The sequence below is a fragment of the Phaenicophaeus curvirostris genome, chromosome 4, assembly GCF_032191515.1.
Source record: "Phaenicophaeus curvirostris isolate KB17595 chromosome 4, BPBGC_Pcur_1.0, whole genome shotgun sequence".
In the NCBI taxonomy this organism is placed as follows: Eukaryota; Metazoa; Chordata; class Aves; order Cuculiformes; family Cuculidae; genus Phaenicophaeus; species Phaenicophaeus curvirostris.
In genome coordinates this window covers 51,050,362-51,068,148 of record NC_091395.1, presented here as the reverse complement: position 1 = coordinate 51,068,148, position 17,787 = coordinate 51,050,362, and the positions used below count along the sequence as shown (strand labels likewise).

Here is a 17,787-nt window from a genome sequence, read left to right as displayed (position 1 = left end):
TTTTTTTTTTTTTTTTGAAGACTAGACATTTTTCATTACATGTAGACTATGTTTTCAAAACCTGTGAAGATCTTTAACTACAGGGACTGTAACTATGTATGTCAGGTACGAGGAACAGGCTGAGATGAAAGTTTAGCTATTCCAAGAATAAAACGCCCATCATTTTTACTCACATAAAAATTGTCACCTACTCTTTTCCCACTTACTTACATTCCTTTATTCAGATTAGGGTCTTAAATTTCAGGGGAAATTGTAGGATAGTGGCTGCAAGGTCAAGCAATGAATGACGGCAACAATTGAAGCAACATAAGCATATGTCGTATGAGAACCTTAATCACATCAAAACATGTACTAATTCTGCAAGATTTGATTTCACAACCTCAGCAATATTCTAGAAGGGTTGCTTTGCCAATATACACCATCAACACTGAAACACACAGAAATCCAGACTCTGACAAGGTGTGATAGGTCACATATAGACACATCAGAAAGGTGTCACAAACTCAAAATGCCTACAGTTTAAGTGGCAATATGCCTTCATTCATTACTCTTTGATGGGAACATTAAAATTAACAAAAAGGTAATTCTGTAATTAACAACAAGCTTAAACATAGTGCAATGCTGGTACTTCTCAGTAACAGTAACAAGTGTTTAAATTACTGCAGCTGCTTACCAGAAGGGACATTTGTCAGGTGCAAACTTCTGAAATCAAATAAGCTTACAGCTTTGCCTTACAAGTAATAAGTAAGCATTCTACTTATCTTACACTTTGGATTTTATTTTTAAAGAAAAAGTTAATTTTGAGATTAAGTGAACTTACAGCAATTGATTTCATCTGATTTGTCTACACAGTCATGGTCACCATCACATACCCAATCAGCTCTTATACATCTCCCATCTCCACACTGATGATGTGTCACTGGATTACAATCTAAATAAAATGCAAAAAAGAAAAGGTGATAATTAATTGTTCGCACAACCTATATTATTGATCAATTGTTCTATTGTTCAACAATTGTTCTTTGTTTAAGAGATTAGATTTGGAGAAGAAACATAAAACAAATCTCAGAAAAAAATGTGCCTTGATTTTTAGGTTTTAAATTCTCTCTGCTTTTCCTCAGAAAAGTGGGAAAAAAAAGTCAGAAACAATATTTTAACTTTTAAATAATTATTCTAGAGCCCTTATTTTTTTCTCAGGTGTAGTACAATGAGCAAAAGTTGGAAAAACCAAGGCTTTCTAAGTTTTCCAGTATTTAAAAGTGAACATTATTCTTTTTTAGGACAAACTTAATTTTTTCCCTATGAAAATTAAGTGTAGGTAGAAAGACACATATAAGAAGGCAGAACATACAGAATTGATAGAAAACAGAATTTGAAAGAAACAGAATTTGATCTTCAAAACATACAAGTTCACTATGAAGCTTCTGTAAAAAAAGTTCAGCTATAAAACTGTTGGCATTACCACCATGTAGCTTCTCATGGTTTCCTTTAATCTCAGTTAAATTCAGCCAAGCTGGCAAGAAAGCAACCATAACATCTTGAACTAGTTTAAAACAAATTGCAAATCTGAATATTTCTTAAAAATACCACTACCTTCAAAATCTGGATTGACCCAGAACTCTCCTTTAAACCTTTACAAATTGCATACAGAATTTGTGAGCGGTTTTCAAGTTGGCCCAAAAGGATAAAAGAAGGGTATATTACTCTTTTAGTAGTTTAAGGAAAAATATTGCTTGCCCGGGCAATACTACTATCTTAAAGACTTCAGAAAAGCATAGAACTTCCATTTACCACAGTTTTGTTCATCGCTGAGGTCTCCACAGTCATCATATCCATCACAAACAAAGGTATAATTTAGGCATTTTCCTGTGTTGCAACGAAATACATCATCACTGCAGTCTACAAAACAAATTTTTGTAAAATGATAACATGATCTTGGAACATTCATATAAATTATGAACACTGGAATGCATTGATTAAAACTCAATGTGTACCAGTTTATTAGAATCTAATATGGAAGAACAAGAACAATTCTTAGACATTTTTATTCTGTTTCTACCAATTGCTTTTTTGATTAATGCCATGAGGACAAAGTGCTCTGGTTACACATATGGACCAACATGTTTGTTTAATTTATACACTTAAAAGTTCTTGAGAAAGGCTGTGGGTTTCATCAGCAAGATTACTAGGACACCTGATGTGGCCATTAGGTGAAACTGAAACTTCTAACAACAAAATCAAGATTGCCAGAGCCTGCTTTTGAGCCTGACTTTGACCATACAAGGTTTTCAAATGATCTTTATTTGTTATGCAGTTTTGAGCTCAGAGTTTGTCCTGATGCTGTTTCATCAAGGAATTCTTAGCACTGCCAGCCTTAAGCAGGTTTAGCCTTTCTTTCCATGGCTGAGGCCTTCAGCAAAGCCCTGATAAATATTCTCTGAGAATATCCAAAATACTGTTTGCCTTTCCTCTCTTGGAGTGTGACTCCTGTGTTCATAATTGCACAGCGGTCCCACTTTGAAAGATGGGTGTCATTCTAAGTATATCACACACTGAAAGGTGCAGCACTCTCTCAGAAGGTGCAGTAGGGTTTCTATCATTGCAGATGAACATCAGCCAAGTGTTCCAACCCCTAGGTAAGTGCTCTAACTTTGTGTTTCTCAAGCCTTTACCAACCTCAACTCTAGGACCTGAACATGAATCGCTTCTTTCCCTTCCCCTACAGTACTATTCATGCCTTCTACAAGTTTCACATCACCTTATAAAGTCCAGAGTCTATAGCAAATGGTGAAGTACAGTGCTTCAGTGCATAATGTAAAATAATACAGCTGAGCCATGGCTTTGCAGTCAATAGTTAATTTCGCTTTAACAGAACAAAAGGCATGAAAGAGTAAATACCAAAAATCCCAAACTAAATGAAAATATTGAAGTTCTAGTTTCATGTAAGCAGAACAATAGCCAGTTGAGATTAAAATTCTAAGTATTACTTGTTTCAAATATGCAACCGCATGAAATACTCTGGCAACATTTATCCTTATTGTTCAGTTTGTAACTCTGACATATTCTGAGCTTCCATTTCTCCTCATGCAAATGAAACAAAGCTGTCTCTTTCTATGTCATTTCCTCTGCATAAATTCACTGTTTAATTGCCATCCATACCCTATTCCTGTTTACATTCACTCCTCTTTTGTTGCAACAGTTTCCTTTAGGGTATGGCAGCTCTCAGGCCCACAGAGACAGGGTAATCAAAATGAGTACAAACCTCCTTACAAAGAAATAAGATTCACTTGATGAAAATCTAACATTCTTAATAGACATTTTCTTCAAGATGCTGGCAATAATGTCTAGCATAGGGCAGCTAGTTACTTCCACCAGAATAAGATGGGCATCTTATTGATCTCTGTTGATGTGTACTTTGCTTTTACCACCTCACTGTTGCATCTCGTGTCCTCCTGACCATGAATCACCTCAGCTCAACAATCAGAGGTGATTTGAGGAGTCCTACATTTTAAAGATTTATATTTAAATGTATACTGCCACTTCTAGAAGTGGATTAGACTCCTAGATAAATAAGTAAATAAGAGTAAAGAAATAATTCAACAAGATGCTCTGTTTTGGAGTATGATATGTAGTGGTACAGGTGTGTAAAGATTTTCTTTTGTATTTTATTACTAAAATGGTCTTCATCTTGTTCATCCTTCGTAAGAGAGATGTATGACTGAGAAAGTTACATGAGGAGGAAGAAGAAACAAGTATACATATTAAGGAAGTGTGTTTAAGTGCAGCCAAGGGATGTAGGAGAGCCTCATGTGTTTGGTACATTACAGAATCACACAAAATCACTAGGTTGGAAAGGACCCACAGGATCATTGAGTCCAACCATTCCTATTAGTCATTAAACTATGCCCCTCAGCACCCCATCCACCCATCTTTTAAACACCTCCAGGGAAGGCGACTCAACCACCTCCCTGGGCAGCCTCTGCCAGTGCCCAATGACCCTTTCTGTGAAAGATTTTTTCCTAATGTCCAGCCTAAACCTCCCCTGGCGGAGCTTGAGGCCATTCCCTCTTGTCCTGTCCCCTGGCACTTGGGAGAAGAGGCCAGCACCCTCCTCCCTACAACCTCCTTTCAGGTAGTTATAGAGAGCAATAAGGTCTCCCCTCAGCCTCCTCTTCTCCAGGCTAAACAACCCCAGCTCCCTCAGCCGTTCCTCATAAGGCCTGTTCTCCAAGCCCTTCACCACCTTCGTTGCTCATCTCTGGACTTGCTCCAGAGCCTCAACATCCTTCTTGTGGTGAGGGGCCCAGAACTGAACACAGGATTCAAGGAGCGGTCTCACCAGTGCCGAGTACAGAGGGAGAATAACCTCCCTGGACCTGCTGGTCACACCGTTTCTGATACAAGCCAAGACGCCATTGGCCTTCTTGGCCACCTGGGCACACTGCTGGCTCATGATTTTGCATCTGCTGTAAAATCAATGCCACGAACTAGGAAAAAGATGCAACTAACAGTCTTCAGTTTATTATCAGAACTGCTCTTCTGATGCATGTTATTCATCCATTAAAAAAAAAAAACTCCACCAAATACTTCTACTTTCCACATGATTCCTTGCAGATACCTTAGCATCTCCATCTAGGCATAAATTTTGATAGATCAAAAACACATCCTGTGGTCAGAGTGAGCAAAAGTAAACACGTTCAATGGCAACTGGTAGACTCCAAATGTCAATATACACAAATAAAATGAAAAGGTCTTATTCTGTAATATTTAGTTATTAGGTTTTCCTGAATGGATTCAGTGCTTCAAAATAACACTGCAAGGTTTAAGAAACTTACTGCAATGGACCTCATCACTCCAATCATCACAGTCATTGTAGCCATTACACTGAAGCTTCCCCGGGATGCAGATCCCACTGGCACACAAGAAACTCTCTTCTCCGCACAGTACTAGAAAAAAGAAGAAAAGAAAGAATGCATGTTAAGCTTTTCAGTGTAAGAAGAAATAAACAGAAATGAAAGCTATTTGGAACAATGAGTTTTAATTGATGCAGCAACAAACCCCAAATTTATAAAATTCAAGCAAGTGCAAACTGTATTTTTATCTAACTTTTATTTCAAAAACAGATAACTTGGCAGAGTTAATAAGCAAGGTTCAATCCACCATTACCTCTAAAAAGTAGCTGCACAGTGTAACTGTTTAGAAAATGACCTTAGGATGAGATTAAACAAGTTCCTTTTTTTTTTTCATTAAATAGATGCATCGTATTAAATATCCAACTAAAGTTACTATACATTGATCTTCTCAGCCTAAGTGTTCAGGCAAAATATTTCGAGGTTGAGATTTAACAGCATCACAGCAGACATCTTTCTAGAGGGGAAGGATTATTCCAATATTCTAATAACTCCCTAAATGCTAGAAGGCAGTTAATATTGCTATTTGATATAGGGGAACTGAAACACCTAAAGAGATTAATAAAACCCTAGAACTTTAGGTCTCCCACTGGAGATAGCCTGCAGGATCATTATGTTCAGAGGGAGGGAACTCGTAACACCTTCCCATTCAGGTCTTTCAAGGCACTTCAAATATAAAGATACTGATCACCATTAAATTGTTTCCACCTTAATCCACTCAATAAGAGACCAAACTTCCAAGTCTAGTTTAAGACATACTGGCTGAGAAAAATCCCTGTAAAGCATACAGATGAGGTAAGGTACCACATGAAAACTACATGGGGATGCAAAGTAAAGATGTCAAGTAGAAAATCAAATAGTCACTATGGAATCTGGTTGTTGTTTTGTTTGTTTTGGTTTTTTTCCCCCAAAAGCCACAGTTAACAGTCAGGCTATTCAAGAAAGCTAAACAAAACAGAGTTTCACTTCCAGTAAAAGATCAGCAGAGACAGGAAAAAAAGTCCTGTCACTTTGCCAGTGTAAAATTACTAAATGTATCCATGTGTGAGAAGAGCAAGCTCAAACAATAAAAACTCATGGAAGTTCAAATTTCTACTCATAATAATTCAAACTTTGTATCCAAGTGTGCCATGAACAATAAAGATATCTACTTGTAGCCTTCAAACTTTACCACAATGCAATTGCATGTATGAAAAACATCAGTTTCAGCGCTAGCAGCTATAGAATCTCTTCCTCCATTAAAGTCATTTTGCACCTGATCATAACATAGCTTCATATTTTTCACTTTAAAATGCCTATATTTGCATTTTTACTATTCCTATAGGAGAACTCAGTTCCTATTTCTTCTCCTCTTATTCCCTAAATGTGATGCTTATTGAAGTCTAGAAAGTATATTTATAATCTACATCTTGAAAGAAAATAAAAAAGCACATTAAATATTCTCATCATAATTTTGTATTCCTCATATCTACCACCAAGAATCTTGACGTAGAATATGGTTTAAAATTAAATTAAGGAAAAATTACCAAATATCTAATGATATAATTTTTAGTAGTATGAGCATTTATGACCTCAGTTTGCCACTGCAGTAAATGATAGCACAATCATAATGCAACATAACTACATAAATTTAATATGAAGCCATTAATTAATCAATGACTAGGATGATGTTTGTGTCAACATTTGACTTGGTGATGCAACTCAGTAGAATTCCTAGTATAAGGAATTATCCTTAACAGTGAAGTATTAACCACAATATTGTGTTGATTAAGCACATTCTTGAGCAAATAAAAACTGAGCTTAAGTGAAAGATCAGTCCTAAACTCATACACATTGCTAATGCCCCATTTAAACTCCTCTTTCTGGAGCCAACATTTCACTAACTAAAGGAAGGAAAGTTCTTTTTAATCTCTTCCAACAGAACAGTCTGTTATGAAGTAACTCAGAGCATTCAAGTAATCTAATTTTATATGTCTTCAGAAGAATAGGATATAAAAATGAAAGAAAACGGAAAGCAAAGTGGGGCTGATGAAATCTGGCAGCGTTTCACAAAACATGCGGATAATGATTTAAGGATATAAAAGATGAAAGGTAGAAAGAGATGAGAAACATGAACTAGCAAATATTGACTCTATGCTGCTACATCATTTTTTATCTGCTTGTCTTGGTTGTTAAGCCATATTGTTTCATAGAATTTCAAGAAATCGTTATTTAGTGATGTATCTTTTCATTTTAATAAGTGTATCATAAAAGAAAACTTGATGGAAATTTTTCCTTAATATCTCAAGCACATGGCTTTTATCTTAGAGTGCTTTAGACTACAGGGTAGCAAGCATTATGCCTCTTTTTTTTTTTTCCACCTGTGAAAAACTGACAGAAAGGAAGCGCAAGTAATTTGTCCAATGACAAACAAGGAATCATGTAAACAATTTGAAATGTTTTACAGAAGTGTGTTCCTAAAAATCTAAACCTAAATTTGAAAAAAAAAAAAAAAGTTATCTCCCTGGTCTGACAAAGTAAGTCTCTTACTTCTTCAAGTATACTGATCTACAAAACAGTTGTTTATCATGAATTCTGGCTGTCGGTGGCAGAGTAGTATCCTTTGGTCCTGCTGTTCCTTCCTTCACTTTGGCAAGGGATGGTTTGTCAGTCTTCATGTTACTCTAATACCATTCTCTCTTCCCACTTTCTTGAAGCACCTCCAATGATGACCAGGACTCTTTCCAGACGTAGGCCTGAAATCCCCATGGTTTTATACTATTCCTTAGCGTGCTAGTTTTCTTTTCATTGCTGTCCTTAATCTGCAGCTACCAGATATAACCTACAGCTTTTTGCCATTCATTTGCATCCCTAAATCCACTAGGACAACCTGCCCATAGTGACTACCAGAGTTGTGAGTGCATCAGTAGGGCTCAAATGGCCTTTCATGACCCTGATCAGCCCCACCTGGGACCTCCACCCACACCTTGCCCGTGGACTCAAGTCCCACCTAAGCACTGCTGGAGGCACAGCTTTATATCCATCTCAGTCTCATGGATAGATCCCTGTAGCTGGTCTGCAGCCCCACCTTTGGCCCTGGCTTCCTGGGTGGGCTTGGAGCCACACCGGAGCTTTGTCACCAGTGCCATCTCCTGACTGGGCTCTCTGAGCACCCTCCAAATAATACAACTCCTAGACATTAGAATATTAATAACTGTTTTGTTAAAAGTGAGCAGTCATGTTCTAACATCTAGAAGGGCTAATTTAGATTTTCAGTAGGGTGCAAAATCACCTTCCGTTGTCAGTATATTATGATTTTCACAGTTGCCAAATATTATCTGTCTTGTGATAACTGCTATTAAATTTGATGGAAATAAGACTGACTCGTTTTAAGGAAAATCCCACCTGCAAATATATCTAATGTTCCCTTAAACAGTACAAATCTTCACCAGCCTTTCCCCTCAAACTCTTTCTTTTCTAAAATCCCCCACTTTTTTGTGGTTGAGGAGCAGACAGAAAATTTCTTCAAAAATCTCACTTTTCTGTAGTAAAATTGAATTTCATGCCTTGTCTTCTTAAATACCATAAGCTTGACTTGATTTTTAATGGTGAAAAATACCAGCTACTCGCAAAGGATGAACTGAATGATAAAAGCACAATCAAGCAATGCCATAAAAAAAATAACATGGGCAAGGCAAGATTTTCTTACAGAATAAGGAATCTTTTATGTGTTGGAGAGATAAAGGTTCTTTTCTCAGCTCTGCTGCAAACTTTTTGCATCACCTTGGACAGTTCAGGCAATCTGTGCCTTAGCTCTATACATAGAAAAAGATGAAAAATCTAATCAGTTTTCTTGGGCTGTTTAAGAAGAAAAATTGCTAGCCTCCATACTACAAAGCTAATGCTGTAGGAGTCTTATGAACTCATTTTCACACTGATTAATTGATATTCCAGATCTCTCACAGGGATTGAATATATATTTCCATTTTAGGAAATATCAGGACAGTTCTTAGAGGAATATCACTGAATGCAAGAAGGTCAAGAGGAGAACTTAAAAGATAAATCTCAGTGGAAACTACAATTTTTGAGATAGAACAAAGCCATTTAAAACCACCATCGGTGAAGTGCTCATTTTAAAAGACCTCAACAGGCAGTCACATAAAGCCCTGTTAAATCTGCCCTTGAGATTAAAGAAGGTGCCTTTAATGGGCCAATAAAAAATATAATAATCTCTGCTCAGCCTTTCTGTATAGCAACACAAGATTCTTCACGATTTGCTCAGCCACTTGGGGCACACTGGATGTTATGTTATACCACTGTTCACCGGACATGCCTAAACATGCAGTGAGTGTTTTTAAAAAATGACAAATATCTCCATCTTGCACTGACTGAAAGTGCAATTAATTATCTAGATTTTCAATTTTATTTGTGCTCCTAGCATAGCAGTCCTTTCTGTTGCTCTGTGGCAATGGATACACACATTTTCAGCACCTTCATTTTCACTCTTAACTTTTGGCAACAGGGAATTATTGTTTTTCCAACATACTTACATGCTTTTCTAAGCCTGAAATATTGTTTTATCATCACCAAGAAGCAGGGCTATCTTAGACTCAATCAACTGACACGCACATCCTTGTATGAAAAATGTGCTTGTAATAAATACTCATATGAATAATTTCAAAATATTTTCTGTTACATTCCTAGGTGCACTCTCCAGCTGGGCAGCACATGATCCTGATTTTTCAATAAAAACATCATTTTCTAGTTGTGAAATCTAGGACATGACAGCATGTGGTTTGGTTTTGGTTTTTTTTTTATGGAGAGTAAAGACTGATGTTATTTTACATGTTCAAAGAATAGCTCCTGTTTCCTTTACTTGTATTTGCAAGAGCAAGTTCCAATTGCAATAAACCCCATCTATAAAAATGAAGAGTCTAGTTAATCAAAAGTGTTCAGAGAAAAGTGGAGAAAATTTTGATTCCAGTGCCTTACTCAACATTACATATGGCCTATGCGGCAGGAACAGAGAAAGAATCCCATTCTATATTATGACATCACTTTTTCTCTATTATGAGCTGATCTTTTTGTTTCTCCAGTTCTCTGCCTCATGCACTGCACTTTCCAACTTGCAACAATCAGCAAGCCCTACACAGGGGAACCTAGAAAAAACAGCCTCAGTAAGTTGCTCTAGTTCTCTGTAGACCAGTGTTTAACCCACAGACAATTATGTCAGGTAAAAACTGAAAATAATAACATAAAAGATTGTGATGCATCATATACTTGGAAATCTTATATTCTTCTAACTTGAGCTTTTATGCAATTACCTGCATATTTGAAACAGAAAACAGCATAAATAGATCAAAAAGAACCATTAAAGGAACCATGTTGATTTGCTTGCAGATCTCCATCAGTACAGACTTTCACTAGTACTAAGACATTAATGATAACAGATTTCTGCCTTTCGCATCAATGTGCCAGTTTCATCTGGGAGACCAAAGGTAAAAAGCCAGGAATGATATTTATCTGACCTTTTTACCTGTAGATCAGAAGAGCAAGGATTCTGGAGTCCAATATTCATTTCTGGGCTGTGAACAAAAGTGTGTTCAACCACTTCTTAATGATTTATTATTCTTCCTAATACACCTCAATTCTATTCTGCTCCTATCCATTCTGATTTCCATCTCAATCCAATTCTCCATTTCTTCTTACATAAAGCAAATGTCTTCCTATTTACCTTGCATGTTATATGCAAACAAGAGAAAGAATGAAATCAATTTTCTTTCTCACAGTTTTAGCACCCAGCAGCAATCAGAAGGAATTTAAAAAAAAAAAAATCTCATCTCTTGCAGTCTTCTAATAAATGATGACTGGATATGTTTTGTTCAATCAGTGCAGGGTTCAGAGCAAGGAAAGCACACACACTGCGAATAGTTACTTGCAATGAATGTAATTTCTGCTTTCTACTGAGCTTCTGCAAGAAGTTTTCAAAAGACTGACAATTGAATCATACCTCCAAAGATCAGTTTTTAATGGAAATTATAAAAGCCTGAGGGGCATGGTTTAGTGATTGATAGGAATTGTTAGACTCGATGATCCAGTGGGTCCTTTCCAACCTAGTGATTCTATGATTCTATGCCTTGTTTTATGCTGTAAAACACTTTTGTTGAATGTTGATATTTGAACTGAAACCTAGTGGATTTAGATATGCAGCAATTTATAAGACTTTCTTGAACACAAGCAAACAGATGCATATTCAAAAATCCTAGGACTGCTTAAAACAAAGCAGCAGCAGTAGAATAAATTAAGCCTGAAATAGATGTCCAAGTAAAAAAATTATGGACCATTCCACTCAAATTATCACAAAGGAGTGCACTTGGAAATGTTACTTACTGATAAATCTGTCAGTATTTCACAGATTTATTAATATATTCATAGAATCTCTAGAAGTGAAAAGACCTTCGAGATGATCAAGTCCAACTGTACCTATCCGCTACTAAATTATATCCTTAAGCACTTAATCTACCCATCTTTTAAATACCTCCAGGAATGATGACTCAACCAGCACCCTGGGCAGCCTGTTCCAGTGTCTGATAACCCTTTCGGTGAAGGAATTTTTCCTAATGTCTAATCTGAACCTCCCCTGGCACAACTTGAGGCCATTTCCTCTCATGCTACTGCCTATCGCTTGTGAGAAGGGACAAACACACCATCTCACGACAACCTCATTTTTAGGTAGTTGTAGACAGTGATAAAGTCTCCCTTCAGCCTTCCTTTTCTGTAGGCTAAACAAAACAAGTTCCTCAGCTGCTCCTCATAAGATTTGTTCTCCAGCCCTTTCACCAGCTTTGTTGCCCTGTTCTGGGCATGCTCCAGCAGCTCAATGTCTTTCTTGTAGTGAGAGGCCCAAAACTGAACACAGTATTTGAGGTGTGGCCTTAGCAATGCAATTACAGGGGCACCCTATGTACCCTGCAGTACAGTGTATGCATCTTGTAGCTGTCATTTCTGGGAAGTTTTGATACTAGGGCACAATCACAGAATCTAGAAAGTCGGCAACTCCTTCACCTCAAGGGAACTGTCCATTTCTCTATTTTGTTATACTGCAAAACCCTGTGGGAGAAAGAAAACAAAAGACCTTTCTCTTGCACTCTAGAGAAGTTGCCTGAAAAGGCCACATGGGAAACTTCAAGCTGGAAAAGGAACAGGCAAAGAACAGGAAGGCAGGCAGATGTAATCTGTGAGGGAGGCAGAATGAGAGAAAAAAACAAAATCAAAGGACATAAAATATAATGCAGAGTCAACAGAAGCCAAGAATAAGTGCTTGGGGGAACAGTTTTCTTCAACTGTGCATGTTTTCTTACATGAAATACCACCACGATCCTGAGAAACATTTTTGTCTCCCTCCAAAAAATTATTCCACTATTGCTCGTTTCACGGATACGGGTCAGTATCAATGTCCCACATACATAGATCATCTCTCTCTTCCTTTCGCCACATTAAATGAATGCTAGGGTAAAAAAGAAAGATAAAAGTCTTCCTGATTTTAAAAGCTTTTTCTCAAATAAATAATATATGGGATGTGTGTGATTAGCTTACATTGCCAACAGAAAAATAAATAAATGGTTGCAACCATATACTGCCTTTAAATCTCTGCCTAAAGGTATTCCTCAAAGACAATATTCTAAATTAATACCAGTGTGACCAATCTTGGAATACAAACAGGGCACTGGGAAAAACAACAAAAAAAGGCCTATCAGAACAGGTTTTATTCATGTTTTAACCTTGGAAGAAAACAAGATCTGCATTAGTTAAGCATATTTGGATAAGAAAATTAATAGCTTCCTTCTATACATTATATTAATTCTCTTGAATATTTTCTGTATAGTTTGCACTATTACAGCTTAGCAGGACAATTTAGGGTATGGTGATAGCCACTAGAAGAAGGTTTGAACTGTTTGGCTGTGTAACTGCAAAACTCAAAGCTAAATTTGCATAAAGGCAATGCTATTATAAGAGAGAGATACTGCTGAAGTCTGTAGTTACGGTGTTAATACATCTATTAATTATTTGTTTTTACAGCTTCTTAAAATGTTATACATTAACTGTTAATGACTATTACTAATATCCTTAATGTGGTGCTCCAATTAAATGCTTCTTATCCAGCAGAGCTCCTGTGGTGGCACCTTCAAACAGCTGCAAGAGCTCACTCCAATTATACATGCATTTAGCCCTTTCATGCCCTTGAACACTGCAGGACATTTATCAACATGTAGAATAATGAATTTCCATGTTTTTGCCAAGAAGGGAGATTATCTGGGTTATCAGTAGTAGTTTTCCTGCCCAGCAACTACTATAACTTTTCTAATCAGAAAAAAAAAAAAAAAAAAGACTGAAAACCTGCTGCAATAACCAGTGAAGAAAATGTTCACAAAGATTTGTCTTACAGGACAGAAAAGTTCTGTTAGCTATAACCCAATGCTACTTATTAACTTCCATTCCTTTTCAAAATGCCTTTTTTTCATTAATTCCTTTTTTACAGATTTAAAATTTAAGTGCTAAAGGAAATTACTAAATTTAACTAGTAAAGGAAGGCATACGTATTCACAGTATACAGGAATTATTAGAACAGTCAGAGACAATTAGAAAGCAAAAAAAGCAATATTTTAAAGAAACTAACATAAAGGGGGAAAAAAAGTAAGTTACTGCCTCCATTAAATCTGAGTCAGGACTAAAGTCAATTAATGCTCACTCCAATAGGAGTGAAATTGTTGTAACAAGAGGATGTTCAATAAAAGGTACCTGAAAAAAAATGTACTTTCACTACTTGAAACGCTGCAGAAAAATTCTGTAGATAGTTAAAATCTCCTAAGAGAGAAGTGTAAATTTGTTGTTGGAAGAAATTATTTGAATAGTATTTTCATAATTTGATGTTTGGAGACATCCATTAGGCCTATTTTTTCAGCATATTTAGCACATATTTATATCATATGGTTAAAACACTTCTCTGGCTTTCACTACAGCAACTTACCCAAAATCCCATAGGAAACCTACAAAAGACTTGTGAATAGTGTTCAATTTTCCTGGAAAGTATTCAAATGTCTTCAAGAAGACACAGTTCCTCTTTGTATATTTTCCTGCCTCAGCCATTAAAAATGCTCCGACAGGTGAAAGCAGGTATGGACAACAGCCTCCTTTACTTCATGACTCCCCAAAACATGCCCTAACAGATAGAAAGAATCCAAAGGGTAAAAGGACTCGATCCAGTAATTTAAGGTTATGTCATTACACAAATTAAAAAAGCGCAAGGAGATAAGCCAGGATATATAAAAAAAAAATAATTAATTGTAGCATTAACTAACAGTCAAAGATATACTGTACAACCTCACTGATCTTTTAGAGTAGTTCCGAGTGTATAACTTCTCAGGTTTCTTTAAACAAAATTGGAAAACAATAATTATAATTCCTTCTTGTTTGTTGTCACCCAGAAGTCATTAACTAAGTTAGAACCCACAGATGGGCTGTACAAGTCTCTTGTCATTTAGCCCCATGGCATAATGCATATCAACAGTAAAGTCTCAGATGCCAGTAAGAGAACTCCCACAATGGGGTCAATGAGAAAAAAGTCAAGCTTGCTGCTCTTGTCTGATCTCACCTAGATCTGGATCTCAGGAACAGAGCAATAACTCTGAGGAGATGGAAATATCTTGTATTTAGAGACCAGCTGGAAAGCTGCCAGGCAGCAAAGGACCTGGGGGTTTTGGCTGACACCCAGCTGAACACGAGGCAGCAGCGTGCTCCTGGCCAATAAGGCCAATAACATCCTGGCTTGCATCAGAAATACTGTGGCCAGCTGGGCTGGGAAAGTGGTTGTGCCCCTGTACTTGCACTGGTGAGCCCACACCTCAAATACTGTGTTCAGTTTCAGGCCTCTTGGTACAAGAAAGAAATTAAGGTGCTGCAGCATGTCCAGAGAAGGGCAACAAAGATGGTGAAGTGTCTGGAGCATAAATCTTAATGAGGAGTAGCTGAGGGAACCAAGAGAAAAGGAGGTTGAGACCTTATTTCTCTTTACAACTACCTTAAAGGAGATTGTAGCGATGTGGGTGTCTGTTCTCACAAGTAATGAGTGATAAGACAAGCGAATATGGCTTTGAGTTGTGCCAGGGGTAGTTTAGAGTGGATATTAGGAAAAATATTCACTGAAATGGTATCAAGCATTGGAACAGGCTGCACAGGGAAGTGGTTGAATCACCACTGCTGGAGGTATTTAAAAAACATAGATGTGGTGCTTAGGGACATGATTTAGTGGTAGAATTGGCAGTGTTAGGTTTACAGTTGGACTCAATGATCTTAAAGGTCTTTTCCATCCTAAATATTGTATAATATTATGAGTGGATGTATACAAACCATGACTATTGAAAAGTTTACCCTCAATCAGTCCTGGGCAAGGAAAAAGGAGATGTCCTTTGGCCTGTGTATCAGGTTCCTGCTCCAAATACCAGTCACATATTTAGTAAAGCTTAGCAAAGAAAAAGTCAACAGAATGTTTTTGAAAGGCTTATTACTTTTCTCCTACCTTCCTTCTTTGAAACAGCTCAGAATTTTTGATGCAAAACAAAAAGGCCTCAAATCAATAGAAGGCTGAAAAATATCAGCCTAAACAATTAAATCATGGCAGAACTATAACCGACAGACTTTTTCACAGTAATTTGAACATAATAACAAAACCAGAAAGAGTCATTTAATCCCAGAGCTTTTGCTATATAATAAAAAAATATATTACTAAATAGGAAATCATTAACATAGTGTAACAGTTAAGAATGAAAACATACACTGCTTTCCTTTCTCTTGGTGTGGTGAGAAGCATACCCTTGTGGTGTCATTTCCAGTTTTGTTTTGGAACTGAGAGCACTTCAAGAATTCTGGCCAAGAAGCATTTACCATACCCAGGACTGGTTCACAGCCTTCTTTTGCTGCCTCACAAAATGTACTGCAGGGCAAAAGGCCTCGACTGGAGAACAGAAACAGAGAACAAAATCACACAGGATTATTACTCTAGTAGGTTGTGAAAACTTTTTGAAAAGAGAAAGAAGCAATGATAAACACTTCTGAGGAATTTTACATTCTACAGCTACATCAAAAAGTTAGCAAATCTTCGTTATTTATTGAAACTGTCATCAGCTCTGACTTTCTGGCTATTTTTAACCCCAAATCAAGCTCAGAACAGTGTGATGGATGTACTTCTCCTGTTTGAACTAAATGAACCTTGGTCCAGGCCGATGCTCAGCAAGTAAGCCTAAACAAAGTTAATCCTATTGTGTGAGGCTATGAGCGAGAACTCAGCACCAAACCCCAGAAAATTGGCTTGGCTGGAGACTAGGCTGATAAACAGCTGAAATTACATTAACACAGCAGAGAATCCGACTACAAATCGACCACATAATGCTATAAATACCTGCAGCAATCGGGGCCCATTGAGCTTTATCTCCATAGCAGCTGGCTGTGTGAGGCTGATATCCCCTTGTGCAGGGACACCCCTCAAGGTTACCCCTCGATGCTGAGAGATCCCTTACCTGACACCAGACACTGTTGGGTTGGTAGGTGGCATTTTTTGCATGCATGTAACATTTAAGATACATATTGTAAGCTTACACAATAATCTTTATATCCCATACTAACTTCAAGTATAGTAAGTAGTGGAGTACTGACCACCAGTTCAACTGTACTTATTAAATATTTTACATACCTAAAATTACTGATTAAAACTCAAGAAACTAATTACTAGGTCAAATTTGTCTGAGTGATCTCTGACTCTTCTCCCGCAACCAATAGTTTCAAAGTTCTCCTTCTTCCCCGCAGTTGTGCAGAACACCCTCTGACTTTGACAAACGCTTTCATGAGCTTATACAAAAAAATCTTTAACTCAGAAAAATACTTTTAATGTTTTTGACTGGTTAAGCTTTCTGGCAACTTATATGTGCTGAACCTGCTTGTGGAGAGAATCAAAGATCACCAGATAAACTGTAGGAAACCACAGTGTAGAGTACTATGTCACCCCCTTCTAGAATTTATGAGCTCATACACTATTTCCCCTGAGCAGTCAAAACATACTGTCAGATCAAATGTGATACCAATATGACTTGAATTGTATTTTTTAAGAAAGGCACTGTAAATTCTTAAAGTATAACAAGTTTAAATGCAGCATCCTTGTCTTTTTCTTATCACAACATACATACCTGCATCTGTATTTTTTCTTTATTCTTCTTTTACATGCACATAGAAAAACCAACATACATAACATACATATATAAACAATATGTATACATAAACAATATCTATGCAGTCAATAGATATCTGTAAACTGTCTCCAGATCTACATAATTAGAGTCAACAAAGTTAAGCAAAAAATCTAGAAAATTTATTGCGTTCACCATAGACTCAGAAAAATATTTTAAAAAGTAAAGTTACAAGATTCCAAGTAACGCAAGACTAGCCAAATTAGCCAAGACTTCAAAAAAACAAGACATTTCAAAGAATTCTCAGTGAAGTTAGTTGATACGTGGCAGCTGTAATTCAGGATAGACTACTGCAGTGTAACGTACACAGGAAGGAATAACTTAATGTCCACACATGAAAATAGATATCTGTGGAGATAGAAGTTAGAAACAAGCCAAGGACCTTTATCTCTAAATTGTCTCTTGTAGCTTTCTAGTTGGCAGCTTACTTGTTGCCTGGATAGAAGCAGATACACTCTAAAAGAGTACTTTCCACCACCAGATTGTGATGTGTTGACAGGCATTTCAGCACCATAAAGCACATTGTCAGGCTGAGTACAAAACCAAGAACAAAAGGTCCGTCCCAGTGACAAGAGGCGCTGCCGCTTACTAGTTCTGCACAC

At 37.0% G+C, this 17,787-nt stretch overlaps 1 protein-coding gene across 4 annotated transcripts in view; it reads right to left on the bottom strand.

The window, feature by feature from the left end:
• Positions 1–17,787, bottom strand: part of CORIN (corin, serine peptidase) — a 128,497-nt gene that overhangs the window by 44,095 nt on the left and 66,615 nt on the right. For 2 of the 4 annotated variants that reach the window (XM_069856098.1, XM_069856097.1), the window contains exons 5-8: positions 15,722–15,900; positions 4,836–4,946; positions 1,792–1,899; positions 821–931 (exon numbers count right to left, since the gene is read on the bottom strand). In XM_069856098.1, coding sequence (XP_069712199.1) covers positions 821–931; positions 1,792–1,899; positions 4,836–4,946; positions 15,722–15,900 — 509 coding nt within the window. The remainder of the gene's footprint in view (positions 1–820; positions 932–1,791; positions 1,900–4,835; positions 4,947–15,721; positions 15,901–17,787) is intronic. The other 2 variants (XM_069856099.1, XM_069856101.1) reach the window with 2 other exon arrangements.